This window comes from Perognathus longimembris, chromosome 16 (genome assembly GCF_023159225.1).
Source record: "Perognathus longimembris pacificus isolate PPM17 chromosome 16, ASM2315922v1, whole genome shotgun sequence".
NCBI classification, from domain to species: Eukaryota; Metazoa; Chordata; class Mammalia; order Rodentia; family Heteromyidae; genus Perognathus; species Perognathus longimembris.
The window spans coordinates 19,216,526-19,241,356 of record NC_063176.1 but is presented as its reverse complement, the minus strand read 5'-3'; the positions used below and the strand labels follow the sequence as shown (position 1 = coordinate 19,241,356).

At 40.4% G+C, this 24,831-nt stretch overlaps 1 protein-coding gene across 5 annotated transcripts in view; it reads left to right on the top strand.

Annotated features, from left to right (window-relative positions):
* Positions 1–24,831, top strand: part of Gpat3 (glycerol-3-phosphate acyltransferase 3) — an 80,606-nt gene that overhangs the window by 27,576 nt on the left and 28,199 nt on the right. For 4 of the 5 annotated variants that reach the window (XR_007213518.1, XR_007213517.1, XM_048363986.1 and 1 more), the window contains exons 4-8: positions 12,251–12,521; positions 17,428–17,502; positions 17,988–18,077; positions 21,041–21,134; positions 24,303–24,418. Coding sequence is in view for 2 of the 5 variants with exons in the window: in XM_048363986.1 (XP_048219943.1) it covers positions 12,251–12,521; positions 17,428–17,502; positions 17,988–18,077; positions 21,041–21,134; positions 24,303–24,418 (646 nt within the window). In the remaining 3 variants the exon portion in view is untranslated. Of the gene's footprint in view, positions 1–12,250; positions 12,522–17,427; positions 17,503–17,822; positions 17,827–17,987; positions 18,078–21,040; positions 21,135–24,302; positions 24,419–24,831 lie in introns of all 5 variants that reach the window. The other variant, XR_007213519.1, reaches the window with a different exon arrangement.

Here is a 24,831-nt window from a genome sequence, read left to right as displayed (position 1 = left end):
ACTCTTTCTGCCTCTGCAGTGATGTTGGCAGAAACCTAAGCCAACTTCCTCATTTCTGCTTACTCAAATAGCCACATCAGAAGTTAACTGGCCTACGTGTGGCCCAACACATATGACCCTCCGGCATCGAGGGTGATGCTGGCAGGTATTACGAAATCCAGTGTGTGAGGTGGTTAGCTCTGATACCCGCCCTTCTGCGTACATCAAGATTTTTTATCCAAGAAGGAAAGAAAAAGAGGTATTTTATAATTGTTTAAGATTACTAAGAGCTAATATCTTTTTAGGCTCGTTAATCTTAAAAATAGAGGAATGGGAAGCATGGCCCAAGTGGTAAAGCACCGGTTATACAGACCTAACAAGACCTTGAGGGTCTGAGTTCAAGCCCCAGTACTAGTTTAAAAACAAAGGATGGAGGGGAGGAAAAAAATAAGCTAGCTATTCAGCTTTCTGATACTTGTTTTGTTAAAGTGTCTGTTATGGGGCTGGGAATGTGGCCAAGTGGCAAGAGTGCTTGCCTTGCATACATGAAGCCCTGGGCTTGATTCCCGAGCACCACATATATAGAAAACGGCCAGAAGTGGTGCTGTGGCTCAAGTGGCAGAGTGCTAGCCTTGAGCAAAAAGAAGCCAGGGATAGTGCTCAGTCTCTGAGTCTCAGGCCCAGGACTGGACAAAAAAAAAAAAAAAAGTGTCTGTTTTGTTCTTTTTAGAAATTTATTTATTGTCAAAGTGGTGTACAGAGGGGTTGCAGTTTCATATGTAGGGCAATGGGTACATTTTTTATTTAACTTGTTACCTCCTCCCTCATTACCCCCCTCCCCTCTCCCCCATTCCCTCTCCCCCCATGAGTTGTTCAGTTGGTTTACACCAAATGGTTTTGCAAGTATTGCTTTTGGAGTCATTTGTCTCTCGATTTTGATATTCCTTTTCCCTTTCCTAGTTCTTTTTTTTTTTTTTTTTTTTTTTTGGCCAGTCCTGGGCTTGGACTCAGGGCCTGAGCACTGTCTCTGGCTTCTTTTTGCTCAAGGCTAGCACTCTGCCACTTGAGCCACAGCGCCACTTCTGGCCATTTTCTGTATATGTGGTGCTGAGGAATCGAACCCAGGGCCTCATGTATATGAGGCAGGCACTCTTGCCACTAGGCCATATCCCCAGCCCCCCTTTCCTAGTTCTAATACAAGTATATACAGTATCCAGGGTACTCAGATGAGCTACAGTGATAGCGCGGGTACAACCACAGGAAGGGGATACAAGAGGAGGATCATCAACAACAAAAAAAAGCTATGGTTTCACATGGCATGTTGAAAGTAACTATAACATGGAGTTCATTTCACTTAGCATCATCTTATGTGTTTATAAGGGCATAGCTATTGGCTCTTGTGATCTTCTGCTATGACTAGTATAAGCATGTACTAACTATTCCCTATGAGGGAAATCATAGAGTCCATGTTTCTTTGGGTTTGGCTCACTTCAAAAAGTGTCTGTTAATTGTTCAAAGGGGCTATAACATGGAATTTTACTCCTCTTTTTGTATGCATATGGCCTGCTATCTATTTTCAGGGCCTAAGCACTGTCCTTGAGCTTTTTTTTTTACTCTACTACTTGGGCTACAGATATACTTTTGGTGTTTTTGGTGATTAATTGGAGATAAAGTCTCATGGACGTTCTTCTCCCTTTCTAGGCTGGTTTTGAATTGCAGTCCTTGGATCTCACTCTCCTGAGTAGCTAGGATTATAGGCATGAGCCACTGATGCCTGGTTTACTTACACATTTTTATTTTATATGTGGGTTTTCTCTCCTGCTTCTATTTTATTTTTCTTAATTGGATGAAATGAGTGGGCATGTATATGTTTGAAATAAACTTTACTCTTTTTAGTGTGTAAAAACTGTCGATTGTAAAGCTTCAATGTCTTTGGATGCCAGTGGGGCCATTTTCATCCAGTGAGCACAAATAACTTTGTAACTGTAATGACTTTTGCAAACAGGCAGTCATGATTGAGCCATCACGTTTGAGCAGCAGTTAGGAAAAGCAAGGAAGGCACATGTATTGGGCATGTTTTATATAAGGGAAAGTTTAGGCTATGTTTTATTTTTTCCTTCATTTTCTTTTGATGGCTCTCATTTAAAGCAGTATTACTACGACAGGAAATGTATGAATCTTTTATTTTTAGTTTCTTATTTTATTTATGTTTTTCATTTGTCGTCTTCTCTAATCTTTCCTCTTCCAAGAAAAACTTAAAATCTTACAACGACAACAGAACTACCTAGACAGTGATTCCTTACTAATCCGGTGCTCCCCCCGCCCAACCTCCTGGCATTCTGGGAATTAAACTCACAGCTGCTCATATGCTTAGCAATCAGCTGTGCCACTGAGTGACACTCCTAGTCCCAGATAGTGTGATATCAAATAGATAAAAGATTATTAATCCTGAAAAACTAAGCAGAAAGGGGCTGGGACTATGGCTTAGAAAGAGTGCTTGCCTAGCATGCATGAAGCCTTGGGTTTGATTCCTCAGCACCACAGAAACAAAAAAAGCTGGAAGTGACACTGTGGCTCAAGAGATAGAGTGCTAGCCTTGAGTGAAGCCAGGGACAGTGCTAAGGCCCTGAGTCCAAGCCCCAGGTTTGGAAAAAAAAAAGAAGAAATAAAGAAAGAAAAAGAAAAAAAGCAGAAAGGTATTAATGTGCACTTGTGATCTCTGTATGTTCTAATACCTATTGGTAATATGATTGATCATATAATGAATTTCTCCATCTAAAAAATGATTCCTACCTAGGCACTGGTGGCTCACGCCTGTAATCCTAGCTACTCTGGAGGCTGAGATCTGAGGCTATATATTGTTCAAAGCCAGCCCAGACAGGAAAGTCCATGGCTCTTATCTCCAATTAACCACCAGAAAACTGGAAGTGGCTCTGTGGCTCAGGTGCTAGAGCACTAGCCTTGAGCTCAAGGACAGCACCTAGGCCCAGAGTTCTAGCCCTACACCAACAAAAAGAAAAGAGAAAAAAAAAGACTCTTATTTCCACTAAACTACGCTAAAAGCTAGAAGCAGAGCTATGTCTCAGGTGGTAGAGTGCTAGCCTTGAGCAAAAAGAGGCTCAGGAACAATGTCCAGGCCCCGAGTTCAAGTCCCAGGACTAACACATGCACACACACACACACACACACACACACACACACACACGTGTGTTTGCACACACAGAGGAAAGAGAGTGAAAGAGAGAGAGAGAATAGAAACAATTCTTTTCCCAGTAAAAATAAAATATAAATTACAATAAAAAGGAATACTTTTCTGGGATTAGATGTTCAAGTGTACATGAACTCATAACACATACATGTTCAGATTAGTGTTAGATGCAGCCCACATGTAAATTTTCTTGTATTGCTTGAAGATCCCTTTCTTCCTGCACTAGAAAAAATTCTAGAAAGAATACTATTCATGCCTTCTATTTGGAAGGAAGAACTGGGGATAATATGGACTTGATTGGAAAGATCTTTATATTATTGCATGGGCTTGTCAAAAGCTTTGGGATGAGAAGAAACATAAGATTTGGAGTTGTAGACTTACTTGGTTTCAAATCTTGGCTCTGTCTGCTTTCTCTTTGATCCTAGGACAGTTACTCAACCTCTCTGAGCCTCACTTTCCTCATGTTTCAAATAGGGGAAAGTGAATAATATCTCAGGATTACTAGGGATATATGGATGTCAAGGACTGAGTGTGTAGCTTGATATCAGGAAACAATCAGTAAATGTAGTTGTCTTCTAGTTTAGAAAGGATGATTCAAAATTATACATGGAAACAATAAGTATGATTGGCTAGAACTAAGGTAGGATAAATTAGGGATCACGAGACATCGGAATCAGAAGTCAAGTTTTCCTTCCTCCTTTCTTGCCTTCCTCCCTTCCTCCCTCCCTTTCTTCCTCCCTTCCTTCCTTTCTCCTGTGTCAGACCTGGGGCTAGAACTTAGGGCCTGGGTACTGACCCTGCGCTTTTTGAGACACAGCTCTATTTCTGGCTTTTGAGCTGTTAATTGGAAATGAGAGTTTCATGGCCTTTCTTGGCTTGGGCTGGCTTTAAACCATGATTGAATCTTAGCCTCGTGAGTTGCTAGGATTACAGGTGTGAGCCACTAGCACCCAGCAGAAGCTAGGTTCTTTAGTCCCACTTTCTCATTGTGATAGAAAACCACTTCTCCCTTGACCTTGCCCAGATAAATTATTAATATGTCCCAAGAAGTGAATGAGCATCTTGAAGAAAACAACTTACATCGAGAAAAACACTTTGATTGTAAGGTGAAGATTTAATAAAACTGAACAAGACTTAATATCTCTGGACCAGATTGGTAACATCAAGGCATTATAATAAGTGGGATGCCAGTGGCTCATGCCTATAATCCTAGTTAATTATGAGGCTGAGATCTTGGGGATCACAGTTCAAAGTTAGCTCTGGCAGGAAAGCGTGTGAGACTCTTATCCTCAATTAACTGTCCGGTGGATCTTCTTTCTCCAGCTACCCAGAGAGCTGGGACCACAGCCTCACACTTCCACACCCCATGTCTGGCTTTCCCTGGGTTCTTGATTTACTTAGCACTATGGAGAGTTCTTTCTTGCTCGAATATACCAACTGAAAAACGGTTTCAGTGGCAGCATTTTAAAAAAGTGATTATTTTTAATAAGTAGTTACACAAAAGGGTTTCAATTCCAGGAGTCAGGTTATGAATACAATGCATCTTGATCAATGTCACCCCTTCTGACATTCTCCCCCATCTTTCCCCTTCCCATCCTCATCCTCCAGTTATGTAGTACATCTACATGAGGTACATTGGAAATGACTATTTGCTTGCACTTCTTCTCTTCTTCTTCTTTTTTTTTATAAGTCTTTATTGTTGCCCTTCCAAACATGTGAACATGTTAGCTTGCTTGTATTCATTTTGGTCAATGATTTGTTCAAAAGAGCTACACTGTTAGATTCTTCCTCTACATATACAGTACCATCTTCTACCTATGTTTGTATTTTGGATCTAACTTCCATATAGGAGAAAAAATATGTGCCATTTGTCTCTGTGAGAGTATTTTTTTTTATTTATTGTCAAACTGATATACAGAGCGGTTACAGTTTCATACGTTAGGCATTGGATACATTTCTTGTACTGTTTGTTACCTCCTCCCTCATTCTTCCGTCCCCCCTCCCTCTTACCCTTTCCCCCATGAGTTGTTCAGTAGATTTACACTAAACAGTTTTGCAAGTATTGCTTTTGTAATCGTTTGTCTTTTTTACCCTGTGTCTCTCGATTTTGGTATTCCCTTTCACTTTCCTAGTTCTAATACCTGTATACACGGTTTCCAATGTACTCAGATAAGATACAGAGATAGTGCAGGTACAACCACAGGAAGGGGATACAAGAGGATAATCAACAATAGAAGCTACGGTTTCACATCGCATGTTGAAAGTAATTAGAAAATACTAAGTGAAGTGAGCCAGACCCAAAGAAACATGGACTATATGGTCTCCCTTATAGGGAATAATTAGCACAGGTTTAGGCTAGTCACAGCAGAGGATCACAAGAGCCCAATAGCTATGCCCTTATGAACACAAAAGATGATGCTAAGTGAAATGAACTCCATGTTATGGAAATGACTGTTATATCACTGTGAGAGTATTGTTAAACAATAACCTTCTGACTTTTGGAACACTGATTAAACGTTTATTTGTTTGGAAAGCTTCGGGTTCTTCTTTTGGTCTCTGCTTTATCTGATTTCCTGCTTGCTTAGAAAGGTTGCTTCACAACTAGAGGACAGAAAGCCCAATGTGATTTATAAACGGGCAGTTGTTCCAAGAGTTTACTCTGCAAATTTAGAGCGAATTATGTTTGAAATAGTTTTAACTTTTGCCTCCATTTCTACAGGCCTTTCGTAGCTTGTGTTATTTATATGCCAGTGACTTGAAAGCACAGGGGCCACAGTGCAGCTTGGGCAATTAGTGTCTTGCATTTGATAGGGAGCTAGTTCTCATTTTCTTTTCTCCCTGTATCGTGTATGTCATTTGCTCTAAGGATAAGGTTCACGTGTTTATGGCTTTACTAGGTTGTGAAATCAGGGTAAACTTTTTGTAGAATCACTGTTTGCCCAATCAAAGAAGTACAGATTGCTCTGAAGGATCAGAATTAATTTGTGGAAAAGAACTGAGTTGTCTTTATGGCAAGAAGATAAGTACAAGTATTGAATCTGTGTTAGTTGATCTGATACCCATGTATATAAATATTTATGGTATGTGTATATGTGTGTGTGTGTGTGTGAGAGAGAGAGAGAGAGAGGGCTTCATGGTATTGAAAATGTTTCATCTTTGTGAACCTGTTTTATTACCTGTTACGTAGTAATTTATGGATTGCTTTGTCTATTATTGTGTTTCAGAAGTTTAGATTAGATTTTACCTCTGTAATATGTCTCAAGGAAGGAATTAACATGTTTTCAGTAGTACTGAATTTGATACCCAGTTTAATGACAGTTCTTATTTTCAGATATCATGTGCCTAATACTGTAGAGTTCTTAAGCTGATACCTGCTCTTTTGCAAAGCAAGAACAACTGTCATTCCCTTCTGTAACTTTTTATTGTCGTCTTTTGGTTATATCACATGTACATCAATGTAGTTTAACAAATAGAACAGTATCTTAAGGGACAAAAGAACCTTACCATATTTAAGAAAATTAAAAGGCTGTAAATGTAAGGTGTGATCCATTATTGAATCTTGAACTAAAAAATAGTGTGCCTGAAAATATATTATTGGGACAGGGCTAGGAATGTGGCTTAGCAGTAGAGTGCTTGCCTAGCATGCATGAAGCCCTGGGTTCAATTCCTCAGTGCTACATAAGCAGAAAAAGCCAAAAGTGGTGCTGTGGCTCAAGTAATAGAGTGCTAGCCTTGCGCAAAAGAAACTCAGGGGAAGTCAAGCCCCAGGACTAGGCAAAAAAAAAAATGATTGGGACAGTTATCAGAAATTGAGTAAGGACTGTGAATTAGATACATGTGATACATCAATACCAGCCTTGTTGATCTCGATACCATGATTAAGTAAGTGATTCTCTATGTCTTGAGAAAATGTGCTGAGCTATCTGGGATAAAGAGCCTGATGTTTGCAACTTAGCCTGTCTTTTTACACATATGGACATAGAAAAATAAAACAAAGGCAAAGGTGAGTCTGGGTGAAGTGACCTAATGTTGCAACATTTCTGGACATTGGTGGCCCATGCCTGTAATCCTAACTACTCAGAAGGCTGAGATCTGTGAATTGTGGTTCAAAGCCAGCCTGGGCAGGGAGAAAAGTCCATGAGATTTTTATCTGCAATTAACCACCCAATAAACCAGAAATGGGAGCTGTGACTCAAATGGTAAAGCAGTAACCTTGAGCGAAAAAACTCAGAGATAGTGTTTAGGTGATGAGTTCAAGCCCCAGGACTCTCACATATAAAAAGATCTTCCCTGAAGTTATCCCTACACGTGGAACACTGAGCCCTGACTGAGTGTCTAAATTGACTCCGCAGTGTCATTTCCTTTCCAGTACTAATTACATCCCCATGGCTTCTTGTCTTCACCAATACTTCATGTTATCAGATTTAATCTTTTTATCAAACGTATGGGTACGAAATAGTATTTCGTTGTGCTTCAGTTTGAATTTTCTTGGTTGTATTAAGGCTGAACTTTTCGGATGTCTCATCATTGAAGCTTACTCTTAAGAATTGTTTGCCACATTGTTAGGCATTTTTTGAGTTCTTTGATTTTTTTTCCTAATAATTTTTTTTTTTTTTTTTTTTTTTTTTTTTTGCCAGTCCTGGGGCTTGGACTCAGGGCCTGAGCACTGTCCCTGGCTTCTTCCCGCTCAAGGCTAGCACTCTGCCATTTGAGCCACAGCGCCGCTTCTGGCCGTTTTCTGTATATGTGGTGCTGGGGAATCGAACCTAGGGCCTCGTGTATCCGAGGCAGGCACTCTTGCCGCTAGGCTATATCCCCAGCCCCTTTCCTAATAATTTTTAAGTAAAGAGGATAGAAAAGTTTAGTTTACAAGAATGATGGCAGAGAAAGAAAGCCTATGGCGTAGGCTTGCCACAGGAAGGTGGCGATTGAAGCCTTTCTCTGCCCTATTGACCTGTCTTCACCTGTCTTCTGGACAGATCTTGGCCTTAACTTTTGCCTCCATTTCTACCGGCTTTTCATAGCTCCTGTTATTTACCTGCCAGTGACGTGAAAGCACAGAGCCACAGCGCAGCTTGGGTAGTTCGTCTCTTGCATTAGATAGAGAGCTAGTTTTAATTTTCTTTTCTCCAGATGACTTTCTGATTGGTGAGTTTCCTTTCTATTTTCTTATAGGTTGTGATGCCAACGATTCTTACTGTCCCAACCATATGTCCTCATTTTTTTGCCCTTTTTAACTTATTCATCCTTTTCTAGCCCCCGTGTGCCCATTTAAACTTGTCAGGCAGGTTTTGGTTTATCAGCTTATCCTGCCATCTACACACTGTAAAAACCAACAATTTCCCTGCTTTCTTCTCTACTGATCCTGTATCTATCATATTGTACCCTGTGAAAAAGAACCCTGACTCCTGTTAGGGAAAGGGCCTAGAGTTTTTGTATGGCTCAATATAGTCTGGAAACCCATTCTTTGTCAGTTAGATGCATTATAGTTATTAAAGGCGAAATAGTTATACTTTAAAAAATGCTTAAGTAGGGGCTGGGGATATGGCCTAGTGGCAAGAGTGCTTGCCTCTTATACATGAAGCCCTGGGTTCGATTCCCTACCACCACATATACAGAAAATGACCAGAAGTGGCGCTGTTGCTCAAGTGGTAGAGTGCTAGCCTTGAGCAAAAAGAAGCCAGGGACAGTGCTCAGGCCCTGAGTCCAAGGCCCAGGACTGGCAAAAAAAAAAAAAAAAAGCTTAAGTAAAATAATTTCACTTACATTTTGGGTTGCACAGAATAAACTAGGTGAGGGGGAAGAGAAAACATTGCGCATCAAGTCTGTAGGGCTGTGGTGCTGGCTTCTGTTCACAGGTCTCCTTTTTCTTGGCTCAGTTAAATATGAGGCAACTTAAAGTTACATTCTTGTCTTTGACCTCCAGAAAAACTATTTTTAGAAGGTCTACCCTCTATCCCTAGTGTATTTCATTCAGAGATTTCCTGACTAACTTGTACTCCCCTTCACCTCTAGACATTAAGTGCATTGCTAACTAGTGAAAGTCTTGCGTGGCTAAGTCCTGGCCGGGAAGCTGGATGGAGTAATGTGCTCTGAATGGCAGTGCGGTGCCTCTGGGGCAGGCTCTCTGGTTCATCCTTGAGGATTAAAGGTGAAAAAGGTTCATCTTACTTTGAACTCACACTTGAGAAAGATGACTTTATATAATAGTATTTAAAGACTTTTTGCTCTAATTCTTTTTTTCCCCCTCTTCTTTATTGTCAAAGTGAAGTACAGAGGGTTACAGTTTTATATGTAAGGCAAGTACATTTCTTTTAACATTTCTTTTGGGGGAGGGTAAGTTATTACATATATTTCACAGTATACATTTTGACATTCACAATGATGAAAATTGTCATTCTACTCTACAAATAGCTTATGAAGTCTATGATCTTTAGCAATAATACAGACACTTTCTCCATTTCAGGTGATATGTACTTTACGTTTCTTTTGTTTAGCAACATCCCTTCTCTCCTTCACTTTTTGCTCTAATTCTTAAGGTTATAGATAATAGTTTTGCTTCTGTGTGTGTGTGTTTGTGTGTGTGCTGTTTTTTGTGTATCCCTGTGCGTACACATACATATACACATAGACACACTGAAACTCAAGGCTAAAATCACAAACTGTTAATTCTATAAGGTAACTAAAAAACTCCTATTGCTTCATTATGTAAAAGACACCTGTCATGGAGCTACTGATTGTCCTAAAGAGAATTTAGAAAACTTGGCTTTCAACTACTCCAGTCATCTTTCCTTTCTCCTCCAGTGCATCTTGTTAGCATTCCTTCAAAAAAATGAGGAGAGAGAGAGAGAGAGAGAGAGAGAGAGAAAGAGAGAGAGAGAGAGAGAGAGAGATTCCAAATCTTCCTATTGATGTACATTTCAGTTTTCCAGGGCCTTGATAATAGAGTGCTGTCACTTTGTGGGTTTTCTTGAAATCTGTGAAGTGAGAAAATTAAAGGGGGTCTTTTTTCAGGAATTTGGCATCTCCTCCTCTACCTTTCTTTGTTGACTAATGTAGGAAGTAAATTCCTTTGTGACACATCCCAGAGGACTAACTAGATAGTGATGTCATGCATTGCCTGAAGAACTCCTTTTTATCACCTAGAAATATTGTTTACTATCCATATTTAGTAGTTAGAACTGGAAACAATAGTCATATTTTTCCAGTTAAAATTATACTGTTTTTAATTTTGTTTAATGGAGAATGTAGTAGCATTATGGAGCAGAAAATTGAATCCCATTACCCAAAGGTAACCTCAGTATCTTCTTCTTGGTGTTTTTTTTTTTTTTTGCCAGTCCTGAGGCTTGAACTCAGGGCCTGAGCACTGTCCCTGGCTTCTTTTTGCTCAAGGCTAGCACTCTGCCACTTGAGCCACAGTGCCACTTCTGGCTTTTTCTATATATGTGGTGCTGAGGAATCGAACCCAGGGCTTCATGTATACGAAGCAAGCATTCTTGCCACTAGGCTATATTCCCAGCCCCATTCTTGGTGTTTTTCTTAAACATTTTTTTCTTCTTTATTGTCAAAGTGATGTACAGAGGGGTTACAGTTTCATATGTAAGGCAGTGAGTACATTTCTTTTTTCATTTTTTTTTTTTTTTTTTTTTTTGGCCAGTCCTGGGCCTTGGACTCAGGGCCTGAGCACTGTCCCTGGCTTCTTCCCGCTCAAGGCTAGCACTCTGCCACTTGAGCCACAGCGCCGCTTCTGGCCGTTTTCTGCATATGTGGTGCTGGGGAATCGAACCTAGGGCCTCGTGTATCCGAGGCAGGCACTCTTGCCACTAGGCTATATCCCCAGCCCCGTGAGTACATTTCTTATCCACCTTGTTACCTCCTCCCTCATTTTCCCCCTGCCTGCCTCTCCCCTTCCCCTTTCCCCTACCCCCCCATCTTAAACATTTTTATTTTTATAGAATTAGAATATATTTTTAAGATCTTGTCTTTTTTTTAACCTAACATTGGAACATTTAGTGCTGAATGCCTTATATATCATTATCTGGGTTGATTATCATGAAGCATTCTTTCCTACCTTTCTATGACAGTTTCCTAGAATTGAAATTACTCATCACCAGCAAAACATTTCATGTCAGACCGGTTTAAAAACTGGTTGCTAGTTGTTTCACATTTGTACAGTCGTGGAGCTTTATCATGAAACAGAGTATTGGTTTGGTAATGAAGGTAGGCTAATTGTATCCCTCACATTTCTTTTGATTAGTAGTGAAAGAGTTTTGATAGCGTCATGAACTATGTTGCCTCTATGAATTAATCACACTTTTTGCTTATTACAAAGTTTTTATACGTTAAAACCATCAGAGCTGTGTGCTGATCGCTCATGCCTATTGTTCTAGGAGGACCGGAAGATCGTGGTTAGAAGCTAGCCTGGGCAGGAAAGTGTGAGACTCCCATCTCTAGTAAATTACCAAATGTGAGACTCTTGCTCTCTAATAAATTACTGAAAAAAGACTATTGTCTCTAATAAATTACCAAAAAAGCTAGAAGTGGAGATGTGGCTCAAGTGGCAGAGTGCTAGCCTTGAGCAAAAGAAGCTCTGGGATGGCACCTAGGCCCTGAATTCAAATCCCAGGACTGGCACAAACAAAAACAACCCCCAAATCCCACATGGCCATTTCTTGTAGATACCTGTTTCTACTTTGCTAGTGTTTTGACTTTATGGTTTTTATCAGGGAAACAGAAGTCTTCATTTTTGCATGATTCAAATCTAAGAACTGTTTGTATCTGTGAATTCTTTGGCTAGTAGTATATAGGGCGGAAATCCAAGAGGAGGGTTCTGAAGAACTGAAATCTGGTATAATTAATTGTAATCATTAGATAAGAGGTCTTGTATAGACATTAATTTCAACCCTGTTCCCACTGCAATTGCTGGTCTCTTTATTGCTGATATTTTCAGTCTCATCAAACTTGTTTTTCATATCATATAAAGTTCAAGTTGCTACTTTTATTTGTTGTTTTTCTGTTCTATGGCATTTCCTAATGTTGGGATGATTTTTCTTGTTCTTAAAGGTATTATCCAAAGAGATGAGTCACCCATGGAGAAAGGACTTTCTGGCCTGCGAGGAAGGGACTTTGAGCTCTCCGATGTGTTTTATTTTTCCAAAAAGGGGTTTGAAGCCATAGTAGAAGATGAAGTGACCCAGAGGTTCTCCTCAGAGGAGCTAGTGTCATGGAATCTCCTCACAAGAACCAATGTGAACTTCCAGTACATCAGTCCAAGGCTCACTTTGGTGTGGGTGCTGGGCGTCCTAGTACGATATTGTATTCTCCTTCCTCTGCGGTGAGTCACCTCCCGGATGGCTTATGGTGTCATCAGTGCTCTGGGTTTGATTCCTCAATACCACCTGTACAGAAAAAAAGCTGGAAATGGTGCTGTGGGCCAAGTGATGGAGTAAAAGAAGCCCACAGACAGTGCCCAGGCTGTGAGTTCAAGCCCCAGGACTGGAAAAGAAAACAAACAACAGGGGCTGGGGATATGGCCTAGTGGCAAGAGTGCCTGCCTCATATACATGAGGTCCTGGGTTCGATTCCCCAGCACCACATATACAGAAAATGGCCAGAAGTGGCGCTGTGGCTCAAGTGGCAGAGTGCTAGCCTTGAGCAAAAAGAAGCCAGGGACAGTGCTCAGGCCTTGAGTCCAAGCCCCAGGACTGGCCAAAAAAAAAAAGAAAAAGAAAAAGAAAACAAACAACAAAAAGATGGTCAATAGTTTCATAGTCATTGTAGTGTCAGCTCAGTCATCAGAGATGATGAGACCCCCGTTTCTCTTTGTGACTCTTTGTCACTTTATAGCTGCCTAGGACAGAAAAAAATAAAGGAAAAAGAAATTCTAGAAAATGGTCATCATGAGGAAAGAGCCGTTCAGAAGTGTGTTTGCTCTATTCAGTTCCACAATGATCAGTCACTTATTTTGTTTACCAAATTCCCCAATTTCGATGTCCTTCTTCTGGACCTCTGTGCTGCCTGATCAGGGTGGACCGCAACCCATTTCCTGGAAGCACTGAGGAATGGAAGGCACTGGGGAGTGGGATGAAGGATCTGGTCAGCATGCTGTTGCAAGCAGTAGGCAAGAGCACCAGCCCCAGTTGCGGGTTGGTGACTAGCTTGCTTCATTTCCCTAGACCATGCCTTGGCGTCCTCTCAACAGAGCTCTCCAAGTAGTTGCTACTAGCCAACTGCCATTGGCACATGAATTGAAACCTCTTTACCATCCCTAGGGGGCTCTGTACTTGCCTCATTCAGATTTGTTACAGAGGATGGCATTGCATAAGTGTAAGCAGGCGCACATGGCCAAATTCATTTTTTAAAAATGGTTTTCTTTGCTTATTTTAACATTGCTCCCAACATTGGAACATAGGAAGTCTTTGTGCAATCATTTCAGCTGTGCTGACAGTGAAATTCAAGGTTTCACATACTTTTTTGCTTGGACCTTAAGCCGATGTTCTCCAAGGGGGGATTCCTATACTCAGAATTGTCTACTGGCATACAGGAAGGAAATGAGCTTCTCCATACTACACACTTCTCTTCTCACTAAATAGCTCCCAGAATATTCTTGAAAAGAAATGAAACGATAGCAAAGCTTCATCTATTGCTTGGTTCTTAGGTGCTTGGCCCACGGGTCAGGCAGAATAACCCAGGTAGGCTGAGTTAAGCATGAGACAATCTTCAGCAAAGTACTTCTGATGCTTCGAATGCTTGGTGCATAGTTTTTACCATTAGTATGGGAGGCAGTAGGTGGTCTGGTTCTGCTCTTTAGATTTAACCGAACTAATACTCACAAAATAGATAAGTGACAAAGATCTTTGCACAACACATTTATCATAATCCTGTAACACAAGTGTCCAAGGACAGAAAGAAAAAGAGAGTTATGACTGTTATTAGTCCAATCTATAGTGTGAAGAAATACTTCATAAGGGATTTTTTTTTTAAAGAAACAAGCAGGATTGGGGAGCACTCCTTACATACGCAAAGCCCTAAATTATATCCCCAGCATTGACTGAGGGAGAAAGAGTAGGAGGGAAAGAGACAGTGAATTACTGCAAAGTAAGAGATTGTGGCTCTTATGACTAACTCCTGTAATCCCAGCTACTTAAGAGACTGAGATTGGAAGGATCAAGGTTCAAAGTCAGCGTGGGCAGAAAAGTCAATGAGATTCCATCTCTGTAATAACTAGCAAAAGGCTGGGTTGGAGGTGTGGCTCAAATTGTAGAGTTCTAGCCAAACGAAGAAGTAAGTGTGAGGTCCTGAGTTCAAACGCCAGTGCTAGAGAAAAAAGAAAATCACATCTCTGAATATAAAAAAGTCTTGTCATCTGAGGGCAATTTATGAGAAGTTATCTATGAGATCTTTCATGTTGGCTTACTTTAACTGGAAAAAGAATTGGCTGGCCTGTTAATGTAGCAAATAAAAAGTTTCAGCAGTTTGACTCCAGTTGTTAAACACATAATGCAGTATTTTCTAACTTAATTGTAAAAACAACTGATCATCAAGAAGGCAAGATGATACAGCATTACTGGAAAAGTTTTGTATAATTGGTGGATAAGGTTGAACAATTATTTAGTTACTACCCCATTGGCTTACATGCAGATATGGCACTAAAGACACTAATCTTCAAATTGCTCTGTCAAAAGGATGCCAAAACATGGTTTTAGGGCTGGGGATATGGCATAGTGGCAAGAGTGCTTGCCTTGTGTACATGAGGCCCTGGGTTCAATTCCCTAGCACCACATATACAGAAAATGGCCAGAAGTGGCGCTGTGGCTCAAGTGGCAGAGTGCTAGCCTTGAGCAAAAAAGAAGCCAGGGACAGTGCTCAGGCCCTGAGTACAAGCCCCAGGACTGGCCAAAAAAAAAAAAAAAGTATGCCAAAACATGATTTTAGAAAGTTTAATGCCTTACCAAGGTATTTATAAAGAATATTGAAAGTGAATTTTTTTTGGGGCGGGGAAGCTGGTCCTGGGGCTTGAACTCAGGGCCTTAGCTCTGTCTCTGAGCTTTTGTATTCAAGGCCAGCACTCTACCACTTGAGCCACAGCTCTGCTTCCAGCTTTTTCTGTGATTAATTGGTAATAAGAGTTCATGGGCTCTCCTGCCCTGGTCAAACTGTGATTCTCAGATCTCAGCTTCCTGAGTAGCTTTGCTGTAAATCTCCTTTAAGTGTGTACACCTTCAATGACCTAACTTCTTTCCCCAAATCCCCACTTCCTAACCTCATCCCCTCCCAAAAATGCCATTGGCTGAGTGACCAGTCCTTTGGAGGAGAAGTTAAAATTCTAACCATATCAGTTATTACCTTAAACTTACTGAGACTACGTGCTCAAGTATCTTATTAGTGGGTTGAGATCACTGCTTTAAGCTATTTTTCTATATTAAATTATCCTAAATGGCCATATTAAGCAATAATAATGTATGAAAAGACCAAAGACAAAAATAATAGCAATAATTATCTACAGAAAGACTGAACATAATGGTAAGAAACATGGGTTCCGAAGCCAGAATACATGGGTTCAAGTTCCACCACTGCTGCTTATTGGCTTTGTAACCTTGGACAAAGATACATAATCTTTCTAGCCTCCATCTCTTTTGGGGGACGTTAATGATATGATTGCCTCCTCAGTTCGGGGGGATGATTAAATACATTAACTATAGGAATTACACTGTTGCCAGGTACCCAGTGTTAACTTCTGGCTTATCATCATGAAATGCAAAAACCTACTGTTGGTTAAGGTAAGCTGTATTGTGATTTTCGTGTCAAATCGGGCCATAAAGATAATATGCTGGAGGTGTTCACTGGCATGATCCTGGGGAGGCTTACTGTTTCTGGCCATTGAGCTCAGGCAGCCCAGGTCTACAAGGTCTACACTATTTCTCTGACTCTGGTGACTGAAATCTCACACATGCAGCAGAACAGAAAAAGCTTCTAGGGAAGGGAAGACCTGGATAAGCATCTGGTTGGATGTAGGACAACTAACTGCATTCTCTCTTTGGCAGAATGAAATGCTTTAAAGAATTTTATTAATAGCTAAGCGCATGGCATAAATACTGCCAGGTCACTTACATAGGAGGCCAGCCCTGAGTTCAATCCCCAGTACTGAGAGAAAAAATGAAGAATCTTATCAATAAGATGTGATTAAGCTATTCATTTACCCCCCCTCTTATCTATATTCTATTTATTTAGAACAATTATATTATGAACAATTTTATTTTATATATATACATTTATATATATGTGGGAGGCTTAGTTATGGCTTTGTTGGTAAAGCACTAGCCAATAGGTGGGCCCCTGGTCTCGGGAAAAAAGAAATAGAACATTTTATATTTTAATGTTTTCTTTTCGAATAATTCTCTTAACATTACTGGAAATGATTATTTTCCTTCTAAAGTGACTGGCAAGTACATTAAAAGCACTTCAAAAATGTTACATGAGGCTGGGCACCTATGGCTCACACCTGTAATCCCAGGCAATTGGGAGGCTGAGATCTGAGTATCACGGTTCAAAGCCAGTTCTTGCGACTCTTACCTCCAATTAATCACTAAAATGCCAGAGGTGGGGCTGTGGCCCAAATAGTAGAGCACTATTCTCAAGTAAGAAAGCCAAGGAAGAGTCTAAGGCCTCGTAGTCAGCAATTCCTACATAGTGATAAATTTTATTCTTATTGTGACAGAACCTTTTAATATGTTCCTTTCCTCTAGCTTTCATAACCCTTGGATTGGACTTGACATGTTTTTTTTTTTGCCAGTCCTGGGCCTTGGACTCAGGGCCTGAGCACTGTCCCTGACTTCTTTTTGCTCAAGGCTAGCACTCTGCCACTTGAGCCACAGTGCCACTTCTGGCCATTTTCTATATATGTGGTGTTGGGGAATTGAACCCAGGGCTTCATGTATATGAGGCAAGCGCTCTTGCCACTAGGCCATATTCCCAGCCCGTGGCCTTGACATGTTTTCTGAACAAATTCCCAAGCCTATATGCTTAGATGAGTCCCACAGGCATTTATTTGTTAGTTTGAAAATAGCATCTTATATTATATAAGTTATTTTGAAACTTTACCTTTTCACACACTACTCCACATGGAACATTCATATAATCATGTCAGAACATTTTAATCACTGAAATATGTCCTGTACTGTGGCTGACTGACATCTCACTTACAGTTTCATCATAAATGAAACTTTGCTTTTCTATTTCAGGGTTACTCTGGCTTTCATTGGAATCAGTTTGCTGGTTATTGGAACGACACTGGTTGGTCAGCTGCCAGACAGCAGGTGAAATGCTTCCTTCTATTTAGCCATATGTAGGATTGTGTCCTTTTACCTAGGGGAGCAGATATTTGCATTAAATCCATGGTCTGAACCCACTTCTTAGAATTCCTCTTCATAATCTTCATCTGGTTTTCCATAGAAATGGAGACAAGTTGTTTTGTTTTGTTTTGTTTTCAAAGGGGAAATGAAGGGCAGAACAGAAAACAGTTCAAGGAACCTTGAATGCTTGGCTGGGGTAGAAGGCTGAGACCAAAGCAGCCTGAGCTCATCTTGGCCAGGCATTTGCTAGTGTCTACCAGGCTGGGTGCTACTGTGCAGTAGAGTGTTGTTCATCCCAAATGCATTGGTGAGGTTGTAAGCAATTGAATTGTGCTTGCTGAGCAGAACAAACACAGGATGCTGTGTGAATGGGCATGTTAAAGCTTCTTTGTGCTGTTGCTTGAGAATGCTCAGAATTGCACAACAAAACAATTTTCTTTTCTCTTCAGCACCAAAAACTGGCTGAGTGAACTGGTGCATCTGACTTGCTGCCGCATCTGTGTTCGCTCCCTCTCGGGAACCATTCACTACCATAACAAGTGAGTGTCCAGGCCCCCTGCCTGCCCTGCTGGAGGTGACCTTGATGGTGATCGGAGCACTGGTGGTGGGTGGGAGGCAGGAGGGGGGAGTGTACTTTCAGTGAATTTACCCTTGTGTCGCCTGCTGTCCTGTCCTAGATATTATAACAAAATGGCCTGTTTGCAGATAGAATAGAATAAACACACAATAGTGGTTCCTCACTGGGCATTAACTGTGTGCAGGCCAGGCCATTTCTCTCTTGTAGGTCATTCCTATTGGAGAGACGCCATTACTCCATGTCACAGAAATGGAGAGATGGAAGGAGGTCTAAATAAGCTTTAATTGCCAGATTTTGAATTGCGTTTGTCTGTCCTATTGATTTACATCTTAATCCTAGCTACTTAATAGGCTGAGATGCGAAAGTTCTCAGTTTAATGTCAGTCTGGACAGAAAAGTCTTGAAAGACTCCCTCTCAAATTAACCAGCAAAGTGCCGGACTGGAGGTGTGACTCAGTGGTGGAGCACCAGGTGAGCAAGCGAGCAGAAAGAGTACAGGGCCTTGAGGTTAACCCTTGGTGCCTCAAAATATTATTACTAATAACAATTATTAATGAGTAATTTAATAAAATTAAAATAATGAAATAAACTTAATAATAATGATAAGCTGGCAGAACTCTGGAGGGGTCAAGTCTGGAGGCCCATGTTTCTGTCTGTCTTACCCTTTGTAAAATTTCAAACCTGATCCTTAAAATACTATCTGCTTTTTTTTATCCCTAGCCAGAGAGCAATAAAGGTAGCTAAGGAAAGTTGCTAAATGAAAATGACTTTGATTGCTTTTGAATTACTTTTTTGTCAGAACAATTTTATTTTAATTAAAAAATATAAATAAATATATTTAAAGTTCTAGAACCAAAGTCACTTTTTACTGATTGGTCATTGTGTCTCATTTGTAGAAGGAAAATATTTTGTCATTTGGCTTAACCATGTGTTGCTAATATAAAGGGCCCTTTAAATTTTTTAAATTAGATCTAGAGGTATGGCTCAAGTAGAGTGCCAGATGGGAGTGAAATAGCCGAGTGAGCACTTGAGGCCCTGAGTTCAAGTCCCAGTACCAACACACACACAAACAAAAGGGGAAAAATCCATAAATAAAATTAAAATGTTAAGTTATATGATTCTGTAATTAGATATGAGTTTCCCCTCCCTCTCTCCCTCCCTCCCTCCCTGCCTGCCTGCCTTCCTGCCTTCCTATGTTTTTGGTCAGTCCTGGGGCTTGGACTCAGGGCCTGGGTGCTGTCACTGAGCTTCTTTTTGCTCAAGGCTAGCCCTCTACAGTGCCACTTCTTGCCTTTTCTGTGTATGTGGTGCTGAGGAATCAAACCCAGGGCTTCATGCATGCTAGGCAAGCACTCTACCACTAAGCCACAGTCCTCGCCCTAGGCTATGAGTTTTGAGGTGAGGAGTAAAAGAGTTCTGATAGAAAGAAGCATGATCAGAGGAGAGATCCATAAAATTTTTTCTTTTGCCAGTACTGGGGTTTGAACTCTGGGCCTGATCTCTGTCCCTGAGCTTCATCTGCTCAAGGCTAGCATTCTACCACTTGAGCTACAGTGCCATTTCCAGCTTTTTCTGGTAGTGAAGAATTGAATCCAGGGCTTCATATATACTAGGCAAGCGCTCTACCACTAAGCCACATTCCCAGCCCAGATTTTTTTTTAATTGTGAAGGTGATGAACAGGGGTTTACAGTTACATAAGTAAGGTAGTAAGTACATTTCTTTTTGAACATTGTTATTCCCTCCATCATTTTCTTCCACTTTCCCTTTTTCTTCTTCCCGCCCCACTAAGTTGTAAAGTTTTCATACAGTGTAAAATGGGTATCATTTTTGCAGTAATTCTTCCTTTGTTCTGCTGTTTCTGTGATTTTCTTTTCCTTCTGTAGATCAGATAAACTTATATATAAGACAAAGGGTACAGAAAACTGAAAAAAAAAGCTGTAACTGCTAATAGTACATAGTTAAAACCTCTTGTTTTCAATTCTTGGAGTTCATTTTGATACACTTCATTATATATGGTCATATGCACCTAGCAATTGGCTATTGTGATTTGCTAAGAGTACTTTAGACATATTTGAGTTTTCCTTTTTCTTTTTTTGCTGGTCCTGCAGCTTGAACTCAGGGCCTAGGTTCTGTCCCTGAGCCTCTCTGTGCTCAAGGTTAGTGCTCTACCACTTGAGCTACAGTGCCACTTCTGTTTTTTCTGTTTATGTGGTTCTGCAGAATCGAACCCAGGGCTTCATGCATGCTAGGCAAGCACTCTACCACTAAGCCACATTTCCAGCCCATATTCTAGTTATTACAAATGAGAGAAACCATGCAACCTACATTTCTTTGGGTCTAACTTGCTTCGCTTAATAGAATTTTTTCCAGGTCTTTCCATTTCCTTACAAATGGGGCAATGCCATTCTTTCTTTCTGATGGAAGCGATAAAGTCTTTATTCTCTTAATGAGCCTAAGAAAAACTTTATTGGTGTCTAGTGCTGATTTATTTCGCAGGCTGAGATGGACAAACTAATTATAGGTCTTTGGGCCAAATGTGGCTTGTGTGTGTGTGTGTGTGTGTGTGTGTGTGTGTGTGTTAAATCAATAAAACTTTATTGGAACACAGCCATACTTATTCACTATATAGTTTCTGTGACTGTCATGTGCCACAGTAGAGCCCAGTAATTGTGACAACTAGGGGTTGTCTGGTCTGAAATAGTATTAGAATAGTTAAGATTAAATAAGCAACTTTATGAATTATGAAGGAGAAGTCATGGGATCTTTTTTCCATTATTATCCTTGTTAAAGATTTACCCCTGTACCATGTATCCTCAAGCTTTGCTGTTTAAATATACTTAGAATAAAAAATAATGAGTTTCTACACATTGATCTGCATAATGGCCATTTCCCGGCGGTCAGTATGCATCACTGTTTTTCCTACAGGCAGCACAGACCCCAGAAAGGAGGCATCTGCGTGGCCAACCACACTTCTCCCATAGATGTTTTGATCTTAGCAACGGATGGATGTTATGCCATGGTAAGATCAGCCCATCGAAAACGTCAAATAATTGTATGTTTTATGGATGGCTCAAAATTTCAAGTTATTTTGGCAAGTTAGAAATTCCATCAATGAAGTTTGGCTGTTAGATTAATGTACCCATAGGGACTATAGGACATCTGTTACCTGAGGAAAAATAATGTGAGAAAAAAATAGTCCATAATAAAGGTAGTAAAAAGAAATTAAATTACTGCACCAGAGTCTAAAGGGTACCAGAGGGAAGGAGAGCTAGGACTAATAGAGAGGGTGAGTGAGGATGAATATAGGTGAAAATTTTTATCTGAATGTTGGAACACAAAATAATGAAACTAGACATTGATGGCTCACTCCCGTAATCCTAGCTAACCAGAAGGCAGAGATCTGAGGATCACTGTTCAAAGCCAGCCTGGGCAGGAAAGTCTATGACATTCTTATCTCCAATTAACCAGCAAAAATGCCAGAAGTGGAGCTGTGACTCAAGTGGTAGAACACTAGCCTTAGTGAAAAATGAGAACGTGAGGCCTCATACCAGCACTCTACAAAAAAGGAAGAAGAAAAGGAAAATTAAATAATGAAACTTGTTGAGATTGTTTTAAGAAGTGAGGAGGACAGGGAGATATGGGAGGTGATAAGAATTGAGTTTCATGAGATATTGATACAGTGTATGCCTGTATGGAAACGTCAGAATGAAAGCCCTTCATCATACAACTACTGTATGCTCACAAAAAAATTAACTTACTTGAATATAGACATACTTAAGCTTGATTGGACTTTATAGAGTTGCTTCTATTTTGCATTAAAATCCTGCCAAGTTTAATTCCACCTTGCAACATTAAAGTCTTTTTCCTAGCGTTGTACAGATTCCCCAGACAGCCAATTAGATTTCTCTCCCCTCAGGGAGGTACATGCAATTGAAAACAAAATCTCTCTTTAATGATGATCTAACAAGAAAGGAAAATGTTGGTACTATATTATGTTTCTCAGATACTGTCCATGGCCTCAAAGAAGGAAAAGAGAACAAAATCTGGCAATAAGCCACAAAGCCCACATTAAAACTAAACCTTAGCCAGGTGCCAGTGGTTCACGCCTATAACCCTAACTACTCAGGAGGCTGAGATCTGAGGATCATGGTTTGAAGCCAGTCTGGGCAGGAAAGTCCACGAGGCTCTTATCTCCAATAAACTACTCAAAAAAAGCCATAAGTGGCGCTGTAGCTCAAGTGGTAGGGCACTCACCTTGAGTGAAAGAAGCTCAGGGACAGTGCTCAGGCCAGAGTTCAAGCCCCAGGACTAGCAAAAAAAAAAAAAGCAAAAACCATAACCAAACCGTGAAATGTCCTTTCATGGGCATAAATAGGAAGCACATTTTGGCATTTCTGCAAATATTTGGTCTTCATTTGTTCTTACATAGTGATCAAGAGTTCTTTCTGGGTGAGGTAGACCATACTGGAACATATCATTTTCTGCCCCATGTTAAATGTATCCTAAGTTGGTGTGAGCTAGAATGATAGGAGGGGGTCTCTGGGGATTTTTCTTCAGTCTCTTCAGTCTCTTAGTGACAGGTTTTACTTCATTTATAAGCTCTGGTAATTAGCTTTCTTTCTCTGCATTGCTATGTGTGAAAAACTGTTGTATTTTAACATACTGATTTTTAAATGTTTATATTAAACATTTAAATCTGTATCTCCCTTCCTCCCTCCCACTCCCTCCCCCTTCCCTTCCCGAATTCTTTCCTTTGACCGACACTAGGGGCTTTGAACTCAGGGCCTCACATTCTCTCAGGGTTTTTGCTCACAGCTAATGCTCTACCACTTGAGCCGTATCTCCAATCCAGATTTTTTTCTGCTGATTAATTGGACATAGAATTTTGTGGACTTTCCGGCCCTGGCTGGCTTTGAACAATGATCCTTAGGTCTCGGTCTTCTGAGTAGCTGGGATTATGGGTACAAGGACTAGCACCTGGCCAAATTTATTTTTTTATTATTTTGCATTAGTTGCTCAAGTGGGGTTTCATTGTAACATTTCTACAAATGTATGTATTTTATCCTGATCAACTCTGGCCCTTCTAACACTCTCTCCTCTTAACTCCCATTTTAAAAATAATTTTAACAGACGTCATTGTTCTATTTTTACACATACAAATAAACCACTTGGACTATATTTACCCTCAGTCACCTTCTTCATTAGTCCTCTCTCCTCTTTGCCGATGCCCTTTCCCTCTATTCCAGCCTGATTTAGTTTCCAGTCATTCATTTTTTCTCTCTGTATATATATTAATTGCCCCAAGGGGGTCCCAGCCCGTATTATATTTTAATTAGAATGGCTCTCTGCAATGCCTTTCTCTTTTCTCCAATCCCCTACAGATCAACAGCTTTCATTGAGATTCCCTATGCAGTCTTCAGACATAGTTGCACTGCATTTCAGAATTATTCACCTATCTTTTTCTCTTTCCCCTCCTCTATCCCCCTCAATACTCCCTGTAACTAATAGTATTGCACCTATGCTTTCATTTTTTGAAGTAAATTTTTAGGATTGATTTTTGAATTATTGATATGAATCATAAATGAATGTGTAATCTTGAGAGTGTTGGGAATGACCCTGCTTCTCATAGCCTTTCGTTAGAGTGCATTGGCAAGCTGTGAAACCCATGTCAGTATAATGGGTATGAAATGCTATTTCACCAATGTGCATTTCTGTAATCTTGAAGGACCTCTTGCTTTTCTTCCCCCCCGCTTAGTCCGTTCTTCTTTCCCTTATCCTTCCTTTTCTTCTCCCTCCTTCCCTCCCTCCCTCCTTTCTTCCCTCTCCCCCTTCCTTTCTTTGTCTTATATTAGTTATTTCAGGGGAGCGATTTCATTTTTACATCTCCACACATAGTTAAGCTATATTCCAACCAATTTTGATGTGTGGAGGATGAAATTGATAGGGTATCTAATTTTTAACACCAGAGAGGATAGCTACTATTGTAACCTAGCTTGAAATTCAGTGGTACTATCAAATAAAAAGTCCTTTCAGTTTCCATCTGGACTTCCAAGTCCTTTGAGCAAATTTAATTAGTCAGCATCTTCTCTCTGATGGAGGAACAGGAATTTATTGGTACCTCAAGGAGAAAAAAAAAAAAAGCTTTCTTGGAATAGCTGTGCCTTTACCTTTTTCCTTTTTTTTCTAGGTTGGTCAGGTTCATGGTGGGTTGATGGGAATTATTCAGAGAGCAATGGTCAAAGCCTGTCCACATGTCTGGTTTGAGCGCTCAGAAATGAAGGATCGACACCTGGTTACTAAGAGGTAAGCAGTGAGATTACTCAATATTCTTTGGGCAGAAAAGCTGATCATTTGAGCATCTGATCAAAGAGGTCAGAATACCCTTACTAAAACATGCACAGGCCTAATTATAGCTAGATTATTCTGGTGAGTCACCTAGCTGGAATTAAAATTAAAAGGTGGGCTGGGAATGTGGCTTAGCGGTAGAGTGCTTGCCTAGCATACATGAAGCCCTGGGTTCCATTCCTTAGCACCACATAAACAGAAAAAGCCAGAAATGGCGCTGTGGCTCAAGTGGTAGAGTGCTAGCCTTGAGCAAAAAGGAAGGCAGGGACAGTGCTCAGGCCCCAAGTTCAAGCCCTGGAACCGGCAATCAATCAATATCAATCAATAAAGGAAACTTGCCTTGTAGTATTAGTGGGAGCTATGAAAGGAAT